The sequence below is a fragment of the Hesperophylax consimilis genome, chromosome 2, assembly GCF_061612785.1.
Source record: "Hesperophylax consimilis isolate HC1 chromosome 2, BYU_Hcon_1.0, whole genome shotgun sequence".
NCBI classification, from domain to species: domain Eukaryota; kingdom Metazoa; phylum Arthropoda; class Insecta; order Trichoptera; family Limnephilidae; genus Hesperophylax; species Hesperophylax consimilis.
The window spans coordinates 17,819,091-17,838,836 of NC_142837.1; the positions used below are offsets into that span (position 1 = coordinate 17,819,091).

Below are 19,746 nucleotides of genomic sequence, written 5' to 3' on the forward strand. Positions count from 1 at the left end.
CCGCAGCTGTTCCGTAACTAACAACTGTATAAAACTCGTATTGCTTGTATCAGGGTCGTAATGAGTTAATTAAAGGCCCAAAAGCACGAATTTCGAAAAGCGCCGCTAGAAATATTGCATTTTTTTTAACACCTTCGAAGAGGGGATATTTTATTCTGCTTTGAAATGTTTTCTGTTTATGGGAATAACCATTTCTTTTAATACATTTGTGATTACAATCGCTTTGATTGCAGTTGAAGATTTCCAATCTCAGGTTTAAGCTCTTGTGTTTTTTTAGTAATTTATTTATTAATGCTTATGTATATTACATTTCATACCCATATAACTTTAATTTAAATGATATTCTTTAATATAGTCCGTTTAATATTAAATTTGAAACATGTTTGTAGGGTAAATTATTAATGATTAATGGCACTAGATAGTAGTTTAAGAGGTTACCCACAGATGGCACATAGCTATCGATAATGAAGTGATTGTGACTATGATAACTACTATTACAAACTAAAGTACAAGGAAGTCGAGGGCAAGAAAAAATCCTACCGATTACTAAATAAGCCATCAGAGCTCATTGTTATCTATCACAAATAAAGTTCAAAGTGTTTTGTTAACCCTGCAGTTTATATTTAAAGAGTTTGAGAGACAATTCCGGAGCTAGAGCAATATCTAAGAAAATATTTATTATTTAATGTTTTATTACTACTAATTGTACAATTTACATACCTACGACCTACGAGAATGTATCATTACTACTAATTGTACAATTTACATACCTATTACCTACGAGTATGTATTATTGCTACTAATATCCAATTTTCCTAATTATAACAATATATATTTTACTATAGTAATTGTAATATTGCTATGTGTACCTACTTGCAAAGTTATGTGTGATCACAGAGTACAGAGAAACGCTAATTGGGCCTTACTAAGAAAAGTGTTTTAAATTTTCGCACAACTGATAAACATTCACGAATGTATGGTTATTGACAGTTTAAAAATTAAAATACGTTTATTAGTACGTGGTGTGCTTTGGTTCTAAACTCATCGGTAAAAGGTGGCATTCTTTTTTTTAACCTTCAGAAATATATATTTTGAAATAGGCAATTCACCATAAAAGGAGTGCCTTGTGAAATATTTTTTATTATTTAGTGTAATTTTTATTACGCCTTTCATTCCCTCTTGTCGTTGTTTTTAAAATATTTTTTTTCTAGATTTCTATGTACCACTCCTGGGCCAGTGTCTAAGTGCCTTTCTTGCCCCGGCTCTGCCTGTGTCGGTGTAGGTAGGTTGGAATTCGTCTCATCTGAATTGACATGAGCCGAAGAACAGCAGGTTTCGGCATTCGGTGTAGTAGTAGTAGTAGTAGTAGGTAATAACTGCAAATAAAACAGGTAGGCGAATAGTATGTTAGTAGATTTAATGAATTATTACCCATATTTTTGGTGAATGTAATTTAAGTGAATGTATTGTCTATACCATACTTATATTTTATGGTACACTTGTATAAAATAAGTAATCCGCGGAACTTATATGTGAAAAACTATAAATAAACTGATAAACATCAATGAGTAGGTAATTTCTTGCTCCCATCAAGCGTGATCTATTCGAGCAATAGTTTCGGCAGTGAAGTCATTTTTAACTTCGTTGAAACGTAAGGAACAACTTCCACGATTATTTTCTAAAATATTTCGGTATTTTTTATGTGTTCGTATTATTCCCACAGAGCTTTAGGTTTATATAATCCTGTCTACAAATGATTTATGTAAATTTGATCTCAGCATTAAAGAAGCTTAAAAAAACAAAATTAATAAATCGTACAGCTTTATTTAGTTTCTGAAGTATTAAAAGAACTTTTCAACCTTATATTGCAGTATACTATATTCACGAGTATATGTGCATATTACTTTGACGTTTTATTGTAATATTTTTAATATTGTATTAATCTATTGCCAGTGACTTAAAGGATCCTTCGTTGAGGATGTTGGCAGTCCTTCCTCCCGGTCTTTTGGTTTCGTCCACAGCCCAGAGTTTTTCGTTCAGGAAGTAGTCCCTAAAACGTTAAAAAAAAATATAAATTTACGTAAATTGTTGTGAATTCATGATATTTGATAACCTTATTTTTAAGTACTTGATTAATTTTCACCTTTTCACTTGAATTTTCTTAAGCCATTCCACTCTGAACGAATCCATCGAACCAGCGGTTCCCCCGTATTCCACGGGTACATTCTCTCTGGAAATGAAGTCGAAAAGAGTGCCAGAATTGGCCTGGTGAAAATGTATCTGAAAAAAATGTATACCTTTTTATAAGTAAATTTAAAAAATATATATGTATTTATATAAATATATTTGTGGGTGCCAAAAATTCTTATTAAATCATACAATAATTTGGAATTATAAAATGTAAAAAAATATTTAGGAGCACTCCATTTCCATGAACAAAGTTCCATATAAAAGTATTCAGCAAAAGATATCGACGCGCGGTCTCACAAAACCCAAAAAGACATGATAATTCCTTATTTTTTCTGGCAATAGTTTTACACGTAATGTCCTCTAAAAATCGAATTTGAAGTTGTCGGTCACTAAGGGATTACTAGAAAATTGTTTACTGTGTTTTAAAATACTCGTAGATCCAACTGCAAACGTTATTTAACCTCTTACTTTGCTGAAATAAAAGGAAATAAATCATAATAAATGTATTTTAAAATGTCTTTTATAACTAAAACACAAAACAATTTTTTTATGGTTTGTCTCAGGATTGAACCTTTTTACCCAGAAACTGCAAGCGACAACTCTTTCAACCTCACCAAATACCGATCGGACAGGACCGACATTTATTTCGCATATTAACTGCTGTAATGTCATCAATGATTTTAGAGAAATGCGTATATGGCCGTTTGTGTGTACGTGATTGCCACCAACAATTGCATGCATCAGAATGCATTACCATCCCTGAGTTTCAGCTCAATCGGATGTATAGAAGTGGGCTGATTTCCACTTTCAAGATTCATTCATTCATTAATTATCGAAAACAAAAATGAATTTCAAATAGATGTATTACCTCTGTGGTCGAGGGGTAAGGGTCTTGACTAGCAAGCCGAAGTCGCGGGTTCAAATCATGTAATAATAATTTCACAATTTATTAATTTAATATAATGTATATGTAGTATGCGGCACGTTCCAGAGTGGAAGATACTTTCAGTATCGCCCTGGTGTAAGACCACCATTCAGAATTGAAACGGGCTTGAAATGGCTTTAGCCGTGTTTGTTGACCAGATCTGAATCCATCCCTCCCGCTGCGGTGCAATGCGATGGGTCGAGAGAGACAAGCTGGAGAGGTCAAAGGGTCTCTCCTAACCGGCCTCTCCCGATCTTGCCCGCCACGCATCTGGTGGGCAGGCACATCCGTCGCCAAAATGTCAACATACCTCCCTCTATGAACCCGGACACCCCTACTAAGACACGAAACGTAGCAAAACACTTGGAGTGACCCAGGGAAGAGGTGTCGGTTATCCAACAAATGGTTCCCCGGGCGGCGGTACCCATACCCGCCTCCCAAATTGATTGTTCATATACGAAAATATTTATGTTCAGAACTAACGAATTTAAGATATACTCGTATGTATTGGTACTATTGATGACAATAATGAAAGTATACTAATTTTGTTTTCGATTTAAGTGAGTTGGCTGATGATTGAACGGCTTTGTTGACGATTCATCGTTTAGAGACATTGTTAAGACCATCTGCAACGGATGATATTTTAGATAAAAATAAAATAAGAGACAAACCTACGAAAAAAATATACAAACCATTACGAAATACTGTTTTCAAACTAATCATAAAAAGTAAAACTACGTATTTTAATGAAACGTTTAAAAACCATTTCAGCAATTGTAAAAATGCCTGGGATCAAATAAACAAATTATTGGGACGTAAAACAAAGCATATGTTAAATAATGGGTAAAGGGAAGAAACTGTTGTAAAAAGATTCGCTGAGTATTTCTCTGACACATTTACACATATATTGTGTAACTTCAAAGCATCTAAAGCAGCACCCGTTGAATTGCCGTACACAAAGCTACCTAGGATATACGCAGGACTGTTAGTCAACTAAACAATTCCAAATGGCAAGGGATTGACAGTATTCGAATGTTTGACACATAGACATATGAATATTAATAGACGAGAACTTAAAGGCGAGGGGTAAAACCAACAGTTGCGGGACGCAGAGGGTAAAGCTGACTGTGATTCGTCAATAAATCAATCTGACAGTATATAGGCATCTCGCATTATAATATCACCATTTAGTTCTTAAAAGTAAAATCTGCTTTTGAATGTATAGACATTTTTACATGGGAGCGCAAATTACTCGCCACGTTATGAACAAATTTGCGAAGTTCAAATTCGGTAAAGTAAATTTCTTCTATTTTCAGAGTATATAGAGGCCATATGCGAACCCAGCCGGCTCCAATGGAACCGGTATGAGGATTGGGGAATAATACGCTTTTATCACTTAGGGCAGGTCTACTAATATTCATATGTCTATGGTTTGACATTAAAAAACTTATTATAACATATTCTATGTCCGGTAATTATCCATTTAATTAATAAAGTCTCAAGAAGTTATACCGAATAAGCTTAAATGTAGCATAATTAGGCCAATATTCAAAGGTGGAAAACACACTGAAATAGAAAACTACAGACCTATTAATATATTGCCAGCAATTGAAAAAAATCTAGAAAAACACATCTCCGTAAATTTAATAAAATACCTCAAAATGTTCTCCATTAATTGATCCCAACCAATACGGATTTTATAAAAAAAGCACCGAAATGTTACTACAGTATTTTTCTAATTACACAATTCAAGAATTCAATGGTAAAAAACATTTTCTGGTCTTATTCATAGACAACTCTAAAGCGTTTGATAATCTTGATCCGGGGAAACTATTACAGATATATGAAGGCAGTAGGAATTAGAGGAAAATTACTAGAACTAAAAATCGATAAGTTAGAGTGAAACTCTTCCAAACATATGCTAAGCTAAATACACGTCGAAGGGAGTCCCACAGGGGTCAATTCTCGGCCCAACATTATACATAATATGTGTTTCATTAATTAATAAAATATTTACCATTGTTAAACATTATGTATATGTTGATGATACGGCACTAGTCATATCGCATGAAGAATTATCCATTGCAATAAAACTCATGCAGCACGATTTTATTTCTTTACAGAAATGGTCACACGATGCGGACCTTACAGTAAATTCCAAAAAAACTAAATTAATGTATATACGATCTCCACATGTCAAATTTTCCATCGATCCTATAATAAAGTCACATACATTAAAGTGTATGCACAATTTTACACAGCCCTGTAAATGTGGAACCATTGAACTGGTACATACGTATATATATTAGGGGATAACTGTAGACACTCACATGAAATGGGATACTCAAATAAGTAATATTTGTAAATGTCTACGAGAAATTGCGGGGCGAATTAGAAAAATATAAATATTTAATGCCTGGGTAGTACCTACGTTAAAAATAATCTATTTGTCACTAGCGGAATCTACCATCAGATATGGGATAACGTCTAGGGAAACTGGTGCAAGACAAATATAGGTAAAAATTTAAACTCTATGACCAAGATTTTGGTAAGCAAAAGTATTGTTGCACAAAGAAGAGATATTAAATTATTATATGAGTTAGTTAATATATTACATGTTAGAGGTATACATTTATGGTTTAAAATTGTATGTCAAAATCTATTGTCGGATTTCATATATAAATAAAAGGTAGATCACACCCACAACACGAGATTTAGTCAAAATTATTAATAGTGCCTACCTAATATGCATAGATTAAATGGTAAATTATAGCCCCTTGAGTAGTATTAGGAATACCAACAAATGAAAATGCCACGGACAGAAATTATTGTAATTGGCTGTCATCCCATTCAACGAAAGCGAATTTTCAAAAAATAGATTGCAGTATTTTTCATTTTCCCAAATCCGAATAAAAAAGGTTTTATTAAAAAAATATTCGTATTAAGCGTGGCCAGAGATCCCGAAAGTTTACCAATTCATTTTATACGTTCCGTTTCCGGTTAAAGATGGTGGCCGTTTTAACTTGTCGTGCTCCACAATAGCTGATAGGCACGATATAAAAACAACATTTCTTGAAAGACACTACAATTTACATGTGTAAACAAACTATCTGGAAAGACGGTACATTTTACAAAAACATAATTACAAAAAAAGAATCAGCATTCTTTGATTCAGGGCCGGTCCTAGGCGGGCGCAATTGGAGCAGTCCGCTCCAGGCGATCGATTGCCAAGGCGCTGATAAATTGATAATTTTATTACAAAATAATTACATTGTTAATAACATTATATTATTTCCAATAAGTTTCCAGTAAGAAAAAAACCATTCCGTTCCCGCACGCCTTGATATAAAATGGCAAATCCGTATACCTACCATGCGATGGGCACAATCGATGAATCATTTATGATTTATTCGATCTTCTCGACCATCGAAATATTTCGATGAATTGTCATGGAAAAATCGATTCCGCCAAAAAATCATCACACAGTCCAATCCAGAATCTACAATTGTGTTATGTTGGCAATGTTAGGTATTAGATATTAGCTATTTAGTTATGATATTTCAGACTTATATATATATATTTTCGTTATTATTCTACTACTCCATAAGTTAAGCTCCAGGAGCTCGTGTTTATGGGAGGAGTATTTACCTTTAGAGTAAAATAGTATTCTAATGATTTTTTTAAACAATAATCAAAAACTTATGAAATAAATACAAACATAATATTAACATAAGTACACAAAATAGAAAATTAGTTTTTTAAAGACAATTAGATTAATATATCTTTTTACAGATTAATTAAGCGTAAGAATATTAAGGGTGCAATTTTTCATTATCCAATTTTAGGGACTTAATTAATGTTTCGGTTACACTAATTTTATTTTTGGACAACAATATATTGTACCATCTCACACCTAAATACGAATAGTGGTGCTGAGCCGTGGTCGTTCTAAGCATAGGGATGGCTATTAAGCTATTAGTTTGGAATCTACTGGTTATGCTATCTGAGGGGTAAATTTTACGTATTAAATATTCTTTATATATTTGATATAAGGCGACTCTCTTATACAATTCTGTGATAGATGGTACATTAAATTCACGAAATATCTCTAAAGTCGGGAAGTCGTATGGTTTCCTAAGGATGATTTTTATAATTATTCTTTGAATTGTAATTATGGGCTGTAAGGAAGCCTTAAAAGCCCCTCCCACCCAATAATCCCATACTTCAAAATGGATATATTAACAATATTATCTAGCAACCGAAGAAGCTACGAGTATGTGAACAATTAATTCATTTTTAGATTGGGATTTACAACGCCCGTACAATTATCGTGTGTAAAAATTCTGACTTATGATAAGTTGGGAAGGTTATCAATAAAAATAAATTGATATTTTTTATGACGCCGTTTTTGTGAAAAACCTAAAAAATCCATGAACAATCTAGGGTTGATTTGTTTTTTAAGATTTTGTAATTTTTGTGAAAAACCCAATCAGCACGAACAACTCAGAGCGATTAAATCGATTAATCACTCGAAAAATGTTTCGAATTTTATGTGTTTATGGGGGCGTCAAAAATTTTACCAGCGCCAGTCGCGTTTGACTCAGGGTTGGGCCTGGTGGGATTGATTGTCGAATCGTCGTGCTTATTTATTAAGTAGGTACCTAGGTACTTACAAATCTTATGATTTAAGGTATTAAGGTAGGTAGGTACCTAGGTACTTACAAATCTTATGATTTAAGGTATTAAGGTAGGTAGGTACCTAGGTACTTACAAATCTTATGATTTAAGGTATTAAGGTAGGTAGGTACCTAGGTACTTACAAATCTTATGATTTAAGGTATTAAGGTAGGTAGGTACCTAGATACTTACAAATCTTAGTAATTTTGTTATTGATTAAAAGAAAAATATAAACATACTTTTTTGGATGCTAGGTCTACAAATGTCATCGAAATATTAGTATAGTTTATTTTGATACGTACACAACCAATATATTCGGATTTTATCATAGGCCTCAGTAAGGTGAGCAGCTTGTCCGCTACGGGCAGTGTGTTGATAATGTGAATCTGCTTTATTTTGATCGGTTGGGCTTCCTGGAATGAATAAAAAAATGTGTTTTATGTAAGGGAATGAATACTCCCCTTCAAGTTTGACAAGAAGAGCTGACCAAAGAAAGAGCGAGGAGGGTGACTAGTCTGGATTTTCTGGTGGATTGGCAAGTTTGGTTCCACTGCGGATTTGGACACTGTCAGCACAGAAAATAGACTGATCTTAAAGGAAGATTTGAATGGTGGTAAAACCGACGTTATCCGGTGCCGCAAGGCGCCTGAGGCAATCGGTCAAGACGACTTTCAAGTCGGCCCAAAGGATCTAACTGAGATTTCTGTGAACTTAACGATTTTGATCAAATCTTAAAGGAAGACCTGAATGGTGGCAAACTGACGCTAACTAGAGCCGAAGGGCGCTAGGGGCAATCGGTCACAATAATCACTTCAGTTCGGCGCAAATAACCTAACCATACATTGTAGTTTTTTTACAGAACTCCCCCCCCACCCCTTCCTCGAACGGAACGACCAAGCAAGCAAAATTTAATTCTCACATCTGGAAAGGCTTCTTAAACCAAACAATCAAGACTAAATGCGCCAAATTAAACCTTGCGATGAAATCCCCGGAGGGAGCCATTGGTGACAAAACAAAACATAAACACCAAAACGAACAAGCCAGAGTTCGTTTACGCACTCTCCCCGGTGCCCGGCACCAGCGCCGGAGCACAGGCAGCCCCCAAGGCAGCGCCTAGAACTGCATCACCTATGGAGGTTGAATGGACCAGGGCTACGGCTTCAAAGCGCCCTCATTACCCTCCAAAGCCTATATTCAAGAAACGCCCGACGTCACAAGAAGGACCAGTAGCGTCCACCAGCCCAGACCAGGCAGCAACCAACACGCTCAGGAAGAGCACAAGAGTGCCACCAGTAATAATGACCATTGGTCATATGACCCACGGACAAATTACCGATGAAGTCCAGAGGCACATCGGAAGTGCTAATGTTAATTTCCGCTATCATAAAGGCGGAAACATTAGCGTTCTTGTGAGCTCCGTACAAGCCCACAAATACTGACATCAGCTCTATGAGGAGAAGAGAAGCCCTTCCATACCTACAAAACAGAGGCTGATAAAGTTAAGAAGACCGTCGTCAGATGACTTCCGAAGATGTCACCAGATGACATTATGGAAGACCTAGAGACCCAGGGCTTCCCGGCGAGAGCAGTGGTCGAGATCACCACCTGGGACTGGAAAACCCGCTTTACCTGGCACAATTTGGCCAGGAAACAAACATGGGCCACCTGAGAGCCGCAATGGTCTACCTGTGCCATTGAGAAAATACAGGAGCAACCACCTCCAATACGGCACACAGTGCCACAGGTGCCAAAATTTCGGACATGGGTCCAGAAATTGCGCACACGTAGCCCGCTACGTGAAATGCGACGGAGCACTCGCCACACCGAAGTGCACAAAAACGGACCGAGAAGAACCGGCCGACGTAATTACGGCGGAACCCATCCCGCTAACTACAGCGAATGCGCCAACAGGGTGGAATATGTAGCCGCTTTCCACCGCAGACAAGAGCACTCCAACGCCCAGAGGCGTAGGGCGGCAGAGCCCCGAGTCCAAAAACCCGCGGCCCAAGTAGACGGCCGGTCCTGGGCAAGCGTAGCCGGAGCAACCAACCAGCAGCAACCGATTCCGGAACAGCAGGAAGAGCGAAGAGGCCTACAGCCTACACCGGAACAACGCCAAGCGCCAAATATCGGAAACTCCCCTGATGACGAAGACATAATGTCATTACTACACGGCATCATCAGGGTACGTGGAAGACTTGCCACCTGCTCATCCAAAACAGAGAAGCTGATCATTCTTTGATCGAGATCTCTGTATCTGACCTCTGTACTCTGTTCTATCTCTGATCTCTGTACGAGAGTACTCATAAGAGGTGATCTAAACTCCAAGCATAGATACTGGAATAATTTCAGAGCTAATAAGAACGGCAATATCCTATATAAACACATGGAGCATCACGAATATAGAATACTCGCACCGGAAAGGCCAACACGTTACGATTCAAGATACAAATATCCATCCATTCTCGATATTGCACTGGCAAAAAATATAACAGCAACTTCTCCCCTGATTACACAGGATAAACTATCTTCCGACCACCTACCTGTGAGCTTCTCGATAGGCGGAAATCACGTGAGAATGACAAGTACTCAACTCGATTACAAAAACGCCGATTTGAAGGGGTTTAAGAAATTTATTAATAAACAAATGTATTTAACATCCGATCTTCTCAACTACGGAGGGCATAGAAAAAACCGTGTCAATACTGACGAAAAGTATTCAAGAAGCTCGAGATAAATTCATCAAAAATAAGAAAACTAAACCCTTCCAAATAAAACTCACTCCTCACATAAAATTCTTGATCACAGAAAAAAATAGATTACGCAGGATTCACCACAGTACCCGAAAGAGATGCTTCAAAGTAACAGTAAATTCTCTCGGAACGGAAATAAAGAAAGAAATCGCAACGTTGAAAAATACTCTGCGGTCAAAGAGAGCGGAATCTCTCAGTACTCGAACTTGTTGGCTGACGGATTCGAAAAGCATTAGCGACCACAGACGGAATGGAAGACCCGGAAAGCACGGTGTCCTTCGATATCGGAATTCAGATGAAATCTCTGACAGATGCATACATAATAATGTGATTTTACATAATTATTATTATTTACTGGATATGTAGGTAAAGGTTATTCATTTTACGCACTCATTAATAAAGTTACATTTACTTGAATAGCAGCATTATTAGAAATCATAAATCATTTACTTTACAATCAAACTTTACAGTTTACCTTATATATTAGACCATCATTAGACTAAGGGCGGGTTGTTTGACAGAACTTTGAAAGTTCTGTTATTATTTCAATTCTGTGAAGTAACTGGCCTATAATGATATAAAAACAGAACTTGAATAGGACTTTCACATAACTTTAAAAATAACATTGAAATTTGATGAATTGTTCAAATGCTATGAAACAACCCGTCCTTACAATATTTTCCCGATTCCCGATTACAATATAAACTTTAACTTAACGATTTCCACAGTTTTTAAAAAGGGTCACGAATACTCTGGCAATGTTTAAATTCATTTAGATTGAACAACTCAAATCGGTATATATATATATTTTAATAAGTACCTGTGAGTAGGTTGTTACCAGTCTTAGAGTGGAATATATGATTTGCCCAATGTGCTTTATGGAAACTCCTGTCATATCAACGATGGACACGTCTCCATTGCTCACGGGGTCAAACCCAATCATGAGGTCAAATATCATGTAGGTGTACTTCATCGCGGTGTTCATTTTGTATTTCTCTGGCTCGTGATTCCTGAGGCGGTACATGGTGATGGTATAGTTGTCTTTGCTTCTCTTGGGTAGAGTCACAATGTCACTGAAAATAATTCTGAATTAATGCCACTACTTTCAAGGTAGTTTTAAACTGCGCAGTAGTGTGTAGGCAACGTTGTGCTTTGTTAACTGTGTGTGTAGTAGTTTTTAGACTGTGTAATTTTTTGTAAATGTGTATACCGCACAAGAGTTCCAACTGCTCCCAACCGTGAAACTATGACAACCCCAAATGGGGTATATTGTGAGGCTAAGGTAGTGGGGAGGGGAAGAAGTTCTGGAAGAGAAAGATGGGAAAGTACCTGGCTATTCAGTTCTAGTCACGAAACATTTCTAAAGCCTTTTCAAAAAATGTTTAATTTCTGAATGGTGGTTTTACACGATACTGAGAGTATCTTACACGCTGCAAGTATAATATATATTATTTTAACTGAATAAATTGTAAAATGACATTAATTATTAATCAAATAAAATTTGACGTGACCTTCGGGTTGCTAGTCGAGAGCCTTACCCCTCGACCACGGAGGCCGTCAACAAATAAACAATAATCATTAAAATAAAATAACTTTGTTTCAATACCACTTTGGTTATAAATATATACAATAAAGTGGTATTCAAACAAAGTTATTTTATTTTAATTATTATAATTATGTATACCCACAAAGTGTTTGCCACAAGTGAAAAATTAAATAAACAATAATTTATTAACAGCTTAGTAGTGTACAAACAGTGCAGAACTTTGTATACGATGTAGTGGTGTATAAGTAAGTAGTAGTTTGTAAACAGGGTGATAGTTTGCAAACAGTATATCAGTGTGTACGCGACTTAGTTGTTTGTGAACAGAGTTACCACTAAATTAAATTAAATTTTATAAATTACCATTTATAAAATTTAAAAAGCGTAGTACGTAGTTTGTTTTTAATAGTGTAGCAATTTTATGGGAACTTATTTTCTATATGTATTGGTAAAGATATTAGAATAATTGTTTTCTAATATCTTTGTGTATTGGTAAACCATAGACATCTTATGAATTAATTTCATTATAAATTCTGCCTCAGTATTGTTTTTAATGATAAATAAAATAAATAAAAAGTTTATAAACAATGTAGTAGTTTGTGAGCAAAGTATCAGTTTGTTAACTGAATAGTAGTTTGTAAATATGGTCGTGGTTTGTGAACAGAGTAGTAGTTTGTAAACAAATTGTAAACGGCGACGTAGTTTGTAAAAAGCGTGGGAGTTTGTTAATAGCTTAGTAGTTTGTTAAAAGCGTAGTAAATTGTAAGCTTGATAGTAGTTTGTAAAAATTACAGTGCCTGTCGCGATTGTATTTATTTTGGACGAACCAGTTGATATCTTTCAGAATAATTACATCGGTTAAGTAAAACTCCAGATAATAATACGAAAAAAAAGGTTTAAAAAAAACCTTTTACCGACGGTCTTGCGGGGTGTGAAGTCGAGTATTCAAAGTGGGTAAATACATAATTTAATTCAATAGATACGTACATTAATGAACAGGCTTCTTTAATCTCATTGGAAAGTGGATCTCGGTTGTGGAACACTTCCGGACCATTGGATCTGAGCGTGTAGTACAAGTCTATGGAAGATTTGGTCACCTGGAGGCTGTGGTGACACCTGAACAGGAACTTTCTGATAACTAGTTCGTCTGTAATTAATAAATAAGAATATCATTTTTCAAAATATGTATTCGAAGTGAATGAATTTTCGAACCAGTGTTAAGGGTAAACGCAACGTACATTATAATGTACGCGTTCATAGATATTGTAATTATTTGTTTGGGCATAACAACTTTCCGGAGCCAGTGAGGTAAGTTATGTGGCTGCAGGAGAGGGGGGGGGGGGGGGGGGGGCATATTCATCATAGCGATACTGAGAGTATCTACCACTCATACACATATTTACATATCCAACTCAAAATCTTCTCAATGAGTACTATCAGAACTACGAAAATCAGAAGAGGAGCATTGCCAATTGTCAAAACACCCGAGTCCTGGAGAGCTGGGGAAGGCCAATGGGGAAATATCACAACATTCAACCAAATGTTGTTCAAGAGAAGAGGAGGAGAACATTTGCAGACATGGTTAATGGGTCAGCGTCATTTAGGTCCTTGAATCATTCCATCGTTGAGAATAATACTGCTAGACTTCACCATCACCGTCTTTTGATTCTATTGAGAGTTTTTCCGAAACTATCTGCGTAGCTTTGGAAGAGTTCCTGAAGAAAACACCCAGAGAGGGCAAGAAACACCGAATCTGAACATTTAACTTATCGTGGAGATGTACCACACGTATCTAGAGAAGGACTAAGATCATCCAAGAAAATAGAAGAACAGTAAACGATGACAAGGATACCGTGCCCGAAAAAGTGGATGAGATTGGGGGATCTCGTGCAATCAACGACCAAGACGAGAAACTGCTCAATAAGATCTTCGTCATAAAACAATTGAAATAATAATTTTATCTAGTTATCTTACGGGTAGGTGCTCTTCGGTTGTTATTGGAAAAGAATCAAGTGATCATAGAAATATAACATGTGGTGTACCACAGGGCTCGATTCTCGGGCCTTTATTATTTTTGATTTATATAAATGATATTGCAAAATGGGGGTTGAAAGGTACCCTTCAACTTTATGCTGATGACACAATATTATTCTATCATAATACTAATTTAAACGAAATGGAAAAAGACATGGAAAGGGATTTGGGTCATCTGGCCGAGTGGTTGAGAATCAATAAACTTAGCCTTAACATTAAAAAGACTCACTATGTGCTATTCGGGAATAAGAAAAAAAAACGCCTAAACATTTCCCTGGGAATAAACAAACTGGAACAAACAGATGTCGCGAAGTATCTAGGACTTTTAATTGACTCACGGCTTACATGGAAAAACCATTTTGACCATGTTAAATCAAAGATTGCTCCGGTGACCGGTGTAATGTACAGACTACGTAGATTGCTTCCCACAGCCATACTGCGATCATTGTACTATGCTATGATTCACTCCCACTTGGCATATCTCTCGAGTATCTGGGGCTTTGCTACCAAAAAAATGATATCGGAGGTGCAAATAATCCAAAATAGAGCCATGCGTAACATTTTTGGCTTGCCTTGGGATATACCTGTTAAAGATATTTACCGTCACGCACTTGTTTTGCCATTTAAGATGGTTCCTAGCTTTGAGATAACAAACACCATTTTAAATATTATTCAGTGTAACACCCACACAAATATAAAACTGAACTATAACAACGATGTTCACCAATAAAATACACGACAACACAACAAACTACATATATCAAAAATACACTCAACAAAGTTCGGACTGAAATCATTAAAATATATATCCTACACTAACTATAACAAATTGCCTGAAGAATTAAGACAGTTATATGCCTCTAACAAATCTCGAAACGATATATTGAAATCCTATTTTTTCAAATTCTATTTGGAAAACGAGTCATAAGTAGGTACAAACTCTGTTCTGATAGCCATCCTAATTATCTCTAAATACCAAACTTTGTACATCCAGAGATGATGGGCTTTTTTAATCTTTTCATGTATTTTGAATGTAAAACATCTTGTATTAGGTCTGTTTATTTTTGAGCCCGTACTTTTTAATGTATTTTCCTGATTTTGTTTTTATGCATTTCTATAGTCCATCATTGAGGATACTTTTTTAACTTTTTGACACCAACAGTACATAAATCAAATGAGTGATTATAATAATTCATAAAGTCTTATAAGACAATTTTTTTTGTGACATATCTGTAAAGTGATTCTTCATTTGTTGTGTCTGTATGTTGCTTCTGTGAAATGTTTTGTAAATGTTTTCTTCGTACATTGTGTCTGCACATTGGGTTGGGTTGGGTCTAATTTTTCTGTACAAAACTCTTTTTTTATTTTTTTACTCTTCTATTTTCAAAACTACCAATTGACGATCCCTTAATGAGTTTGATAACTCATGGGAGTGCAACATCGTTTGTTGTATGTTTATAAAAAAAAAAGACACGAAAAGCATTGGCGATCTGTTGAACTTGTTGATCCTGTTAAGTTTGAATAGTAAGTTTACGAGCACTCACCTGACAGCACCACGCGCGCCATGGGTGATTTTGGAGAAGGTATTTAAGTAATTCGGACATCGAGAATCAAGTTCGAAAATTCCTTCATTACCTGCATTTTCATTAATTTTATTTTACAAAATATTATGTTTAATTATTGAAGACAATATTAGCGATTTATAAACGAACATTTGAAACAGAAAAAGATCTAGGACTTGAAAGCAGGAACCTTGCCTTGCCGGGGCACCGTCTACCAACTGAGCTAATGGGACCCTATCGCCTTCGGTCATATTGAATTGTATTAAAATTTGAATAAGAACTACCAACAATGTCTTCATTTTCTCGCCGCACATTTTTATTGGCTGCTATCTTTATGTATGAAACTAGGGTTAGGGTGGGGGGAGAAGGGGCGGGGCTTCTGTTGGCGATAGCCAAACCCTCGACAGTTACCTTAATCAAAACATCCGTGTCCGAGGATGTGGTAGCCACCAGAACTACACTTAATTTCTCGAAACTCTTATTTTGTCTCTTGAATTATTTTATTCTTAGATTCACACCGTTATTGGACGGTTGGTATTATAATTATTTCAATGTTTTTTATGTTTACTATCTGTCTATATCTCAGAATATAAAATAAAACAAACCAAATGTTTTCTGTTTAAAACAAGGTAGCCTTTTCTTAGTCAATTAAAAAATCTATTCATATGCTATTTTTGTAAACCAGTTGAAAATGCGTGCAACACGATTTAGCAGACTTTCATTTCGGGAATAGACTATTTTGAACGAAATAAATGTGTTATTAACTTAGCTACTTACCCATAGTATCAGGAAGATGAGGCTGTGTCTTCAACCATTCTTTAATTAACTGAACGTCTTCCTTTGATGCTTCTAGTTTCTGTGCATCAGACATAATACCGATGTAAATCAACAAATATATTAACGCTGCTTATAGACTTCGTTAACTTACTTCGTTGCTTATCCTTGTTAACTTTTACTAAAACTTTACGAGATATTATAAGTAAGTAGTAAGTGAGGTTATGATCATGTCGTAAGCAACTGAGACGGATTTAGTGCCAGTGTTGATTTATATATCTATTTGGTTTGCTTTGTCCGTAAATTCTACCCGAAAAACATTATTTATACGGAGAATGGCATTATTTAAATCAAATTTGCGACTTTAGGTACAAAGTAATAAAATCGTGTACTTAGCAACCTCAATTTATAAGAACATAAATACTTGTAACAAAAAATAGGGGAACGTGGGGCAAGTACAACACGTTTCAGTAAGCATTATACTATTTTCATGCATTTTTTAAAGGAGTATGTATGTATCTAAACCTAAGATTTAAAGGAATAGGTATGTATCTAACTCTAAGATTGAAAGCAGTAGGTATGTATCTAACCCTAAAATTTAAAGGAGTAGGTATGTATCTAACCCAAAGATTTAAAGTAGGTATATCTTTTTGGTATAATTTACATAATTCTAATTGAAAGTGTTTTTTTAACATAAGCTCCACGCAGGAGGCACTGGAAAACATAATTTCCATCAGTGACTATGCCGTTTTTGAGGATGCTGTGTGAAGTTCTTTTTAAAGAGAGGAAGGAGAGGAAGTTCTGGGAAAAAAAAAAATTATGAGTGGTAGCTAGGAATCTGATGGTCAATCTAGGGATCAATCTATGAGTGACGGACGTGTGAATTCACCCTTCTCAATGGGAGGCAAGCCGATGGTCGAGATAGTTCAGCTGGAGGTCGAAATCATCTTCACTGTACTTGCTCTGAGAATCGACCTTCACACGTCTATCTGCTAGTGAAGTGACCTACCCACCAGGTTATCTACCACCTCAAATGTAGGATGTGTACTAATAGGTAGTTGATAATGCAAAGAAATTACCTGCAATGCAGCTGATGTCCTCAGCTCAGCATTTAGGTTATAATTATTAATTAAGTATTTGACTCAAGAGTATCTATCACCCACAAAGAACTCCAGGAGCCTTCTAACTTGCAAGTATTTTTATGAATACTGTTTTCATAGATAAAATAATTTTAAAAGTTTGAATTTTTCAAAGCCCGCCAAAACGAGCAAAATCTGGCGGGGTATGCATTACGTCATATGTACCTGCCTCAGTTTGTCAACACTAAGGCCATTCCCACACGGGTCGGTATAAAATCAATAAATCACAAAATAAGTGAAAAGGATCTCCCGTCTTGTTTAAATTATAATCTTATCAATAATTTAATTAATAATAGTTGAAAGGTAGTTGAATTAGAAATTATAGATTTGTTATGTCGAAAGGTAATTTGATTAGAATATTTAATTTGGTCACATTGAAAATTATTTATTGATTTGGTTACTGGAATGTAGTAGTAAAGATACAATCATCTCCAAGTTGTTTTGCAAAATGACAACAATGTCATTTGCAACCAACGTAGATGAACAGGGGATTATTATGTCATCTGTACAGATGAACATGGATAGTCTAAGACCCCAAAAAACAAAAGCAGGTATTCCTAGACAGCGTATGAAATGGACGAACGATGTCAATATGTTCATTGTTCGTTCATATTTTTATGTAACCAAAGTAGAAACAGATATGTTGTTATATAGGAAAAAATTACATTTACTTTTCTCACAAAATTATCCGATTGCCCAAGTAAGCGAACAAAGATTAGCAGACCAAAAGCGAGCTATTTTCAAAAAAAAAGTGGGTGTGTCAAGCCTACGCAAGACAGAAGTGAAACTTCTAGTTTCAGCTGATGCTTGGCGTGGCGCAGTTCGCTGGTGTCTGAGAGAGAGGAAAGAAGAGAAGAGAGAGAACGTTCGTGAGCGGCTCCCCCACCTCAACAAGGTTTCACTTCAAAAATGCCACAGCCGAGAATCGAACCTCGCTTAACTGATTGAAAGCCAACCACGCTGAGCACCAACTGTAAGCAAAGCCGCATAAATTGATTATATTATGTAGGTTCTGAAAATATGAGAGCTTGTTATGTTTTATAATGTTACCTACATCACACCCAAAATATAATATATTTTTAAAAATAATGTACAATGTACAGAAATAGAATCCCACACAAGATCGCGTAGTGCGCTCTAGCGAACGGATATTTTATCAGAGGGAGATAGTTTTAATTTTTTTTTCTGTAAATTATTACATATTATCAAAATAAATAAATTAATTAAATAAATGTAATACAATTATCATAATATACGGATTAGATAATAATTTTAATCCAACACAATAACGCAAAGCGCGCTCTAGCGGAGTAATGTTTTATCACAGTGAGATAAGTGTTTTTATTATTTTGCAATATTATTTTCTTTTAAAAAATGTTCTGACCTACTAAAAAATAAGATATTGAATGAAAAAGGCGTTAAAAACAAAAAAATAATGTGCGATGGCCGAGAATCGAACTCGGATCAACTGCTTGGAAGGCAACTATGCTGACCATTACACCACCAACGCCAGTTGTCGGGATGAGCTAAGAAGCATTTATATGTTACTTCAAAACTTTGACTAGATCAAATGAACTTTAATCGGTGGTGGGGGTACCCGCATTTTCGTTTCGGTCATGAGTCGGTTTTACTCCGGTCCTCGAAATTGCATGACGCGCGTAAAGAAGTTTCACTTCAATAATTTAATTTCTGTAGTCACATTAGAACAGATTAAAAGAGAAGTAGCAGATAGATTGCAAAGGGGAAATAATTTAGAACAAATTAACACAAGTAACAATGTCATATCAGATGCATTGAATGTAGATAGTTTGGATAATATTCTAGTCGAAATGTCCAATGATATTACAGTAGATTCAAATAACTTAGCCGTTATTTATAATCTTAGGGAAATCAACATTGCAAATTTAAACTTTGTTGATGAAAATGTAGTAGAATTAGCTAACTTACTTCATAATAATATAAACAGATATATAGATGTAGAGCCAACAGTTAGACCAAAATTACCGAAATTGCATACGTCAAAGAAATTATCTAAATTAATTTTTGAATTAAATAACATAATTTTACCAAAAATCATATTTGACGAAATTAGTTTTTTAGATCTTCATACAATAGTATACGCTAGTGCGATTACTGTTTGTAATAAGTT

At 35.5% G+C, this 19,746-nt stretch overlaps 1 protein-coding gene across 2 annotated transcripts; it reads right to left on the reverse strand.

Moving 5' to 3' along the window:
* Positions 1-1,808: 1,808 nt before the first annotated feature.
* LOC149425763 (alpha-tocopherol transfer protein-like) lies at positions 1,809-16,721 on the reverse strand. Of its 2 annotated transcripts, none has more exons than XM_089644775.1 (6): positions 16,462-16,721; positions 15,667-15,757; positions 11,366-11,618; positions 8,095-8,205; positions 2,144-2,280; positions 1,809-2,050 (listed from the first exon to the last, which is right to left on the reverse strand). In XM_089644775.1, exons 1-6 carry the CDS (start codon positions 16,553-16,555, stop codon positions 1,939-1,941), a joined length of 798 nt encoding a protein of 265 aa, XP_089500901.1. In that variant the 5' UTR covers positions 16,556-16,721; the 3' UTR covers positions 1,809-1,938. The 2 variants fall into 2 exon arrangements, with proteins under 2 accessions (XP_089500901.1, XP_089500892.1); XM_089644766.1 differs by lacking the exon at positions 15,667-15,757 and adding an exon at positions 13,076-13,235 and having other exon boundaries at positions 16,462-16,715.
* Positions 16,722-19,746: the final 3,025 nt, after the last annotated feature.

What these genes read in the sequence shown, in the direction of transcription:
- LOC149425763 (XM_089644766.1), bottom strand. Translation starts at nt 16,555, where the DNA reads ATGTCTGATGCACAGAAACTAGAAGCATCAAAGGAAGACGTTCAGTTA. An exon ending in AAAGAAGCCTGTTCATTAAT is followed by an intron (nt 11,619 to 13,075) that starts GTACGTATCTAT and finishes AATTATTTTCAG; the next exon opens with TGACATTGTGACTCTACCCA. An exon ending in AATCCGAATATATTGGTTGT is followed by an intron (nt 2,281 to 8,094) that starts GTACGTATCAAA and finishes CATTTTTTTCAG; the next exon opens with ATACATTTTCACCAGGCCAA.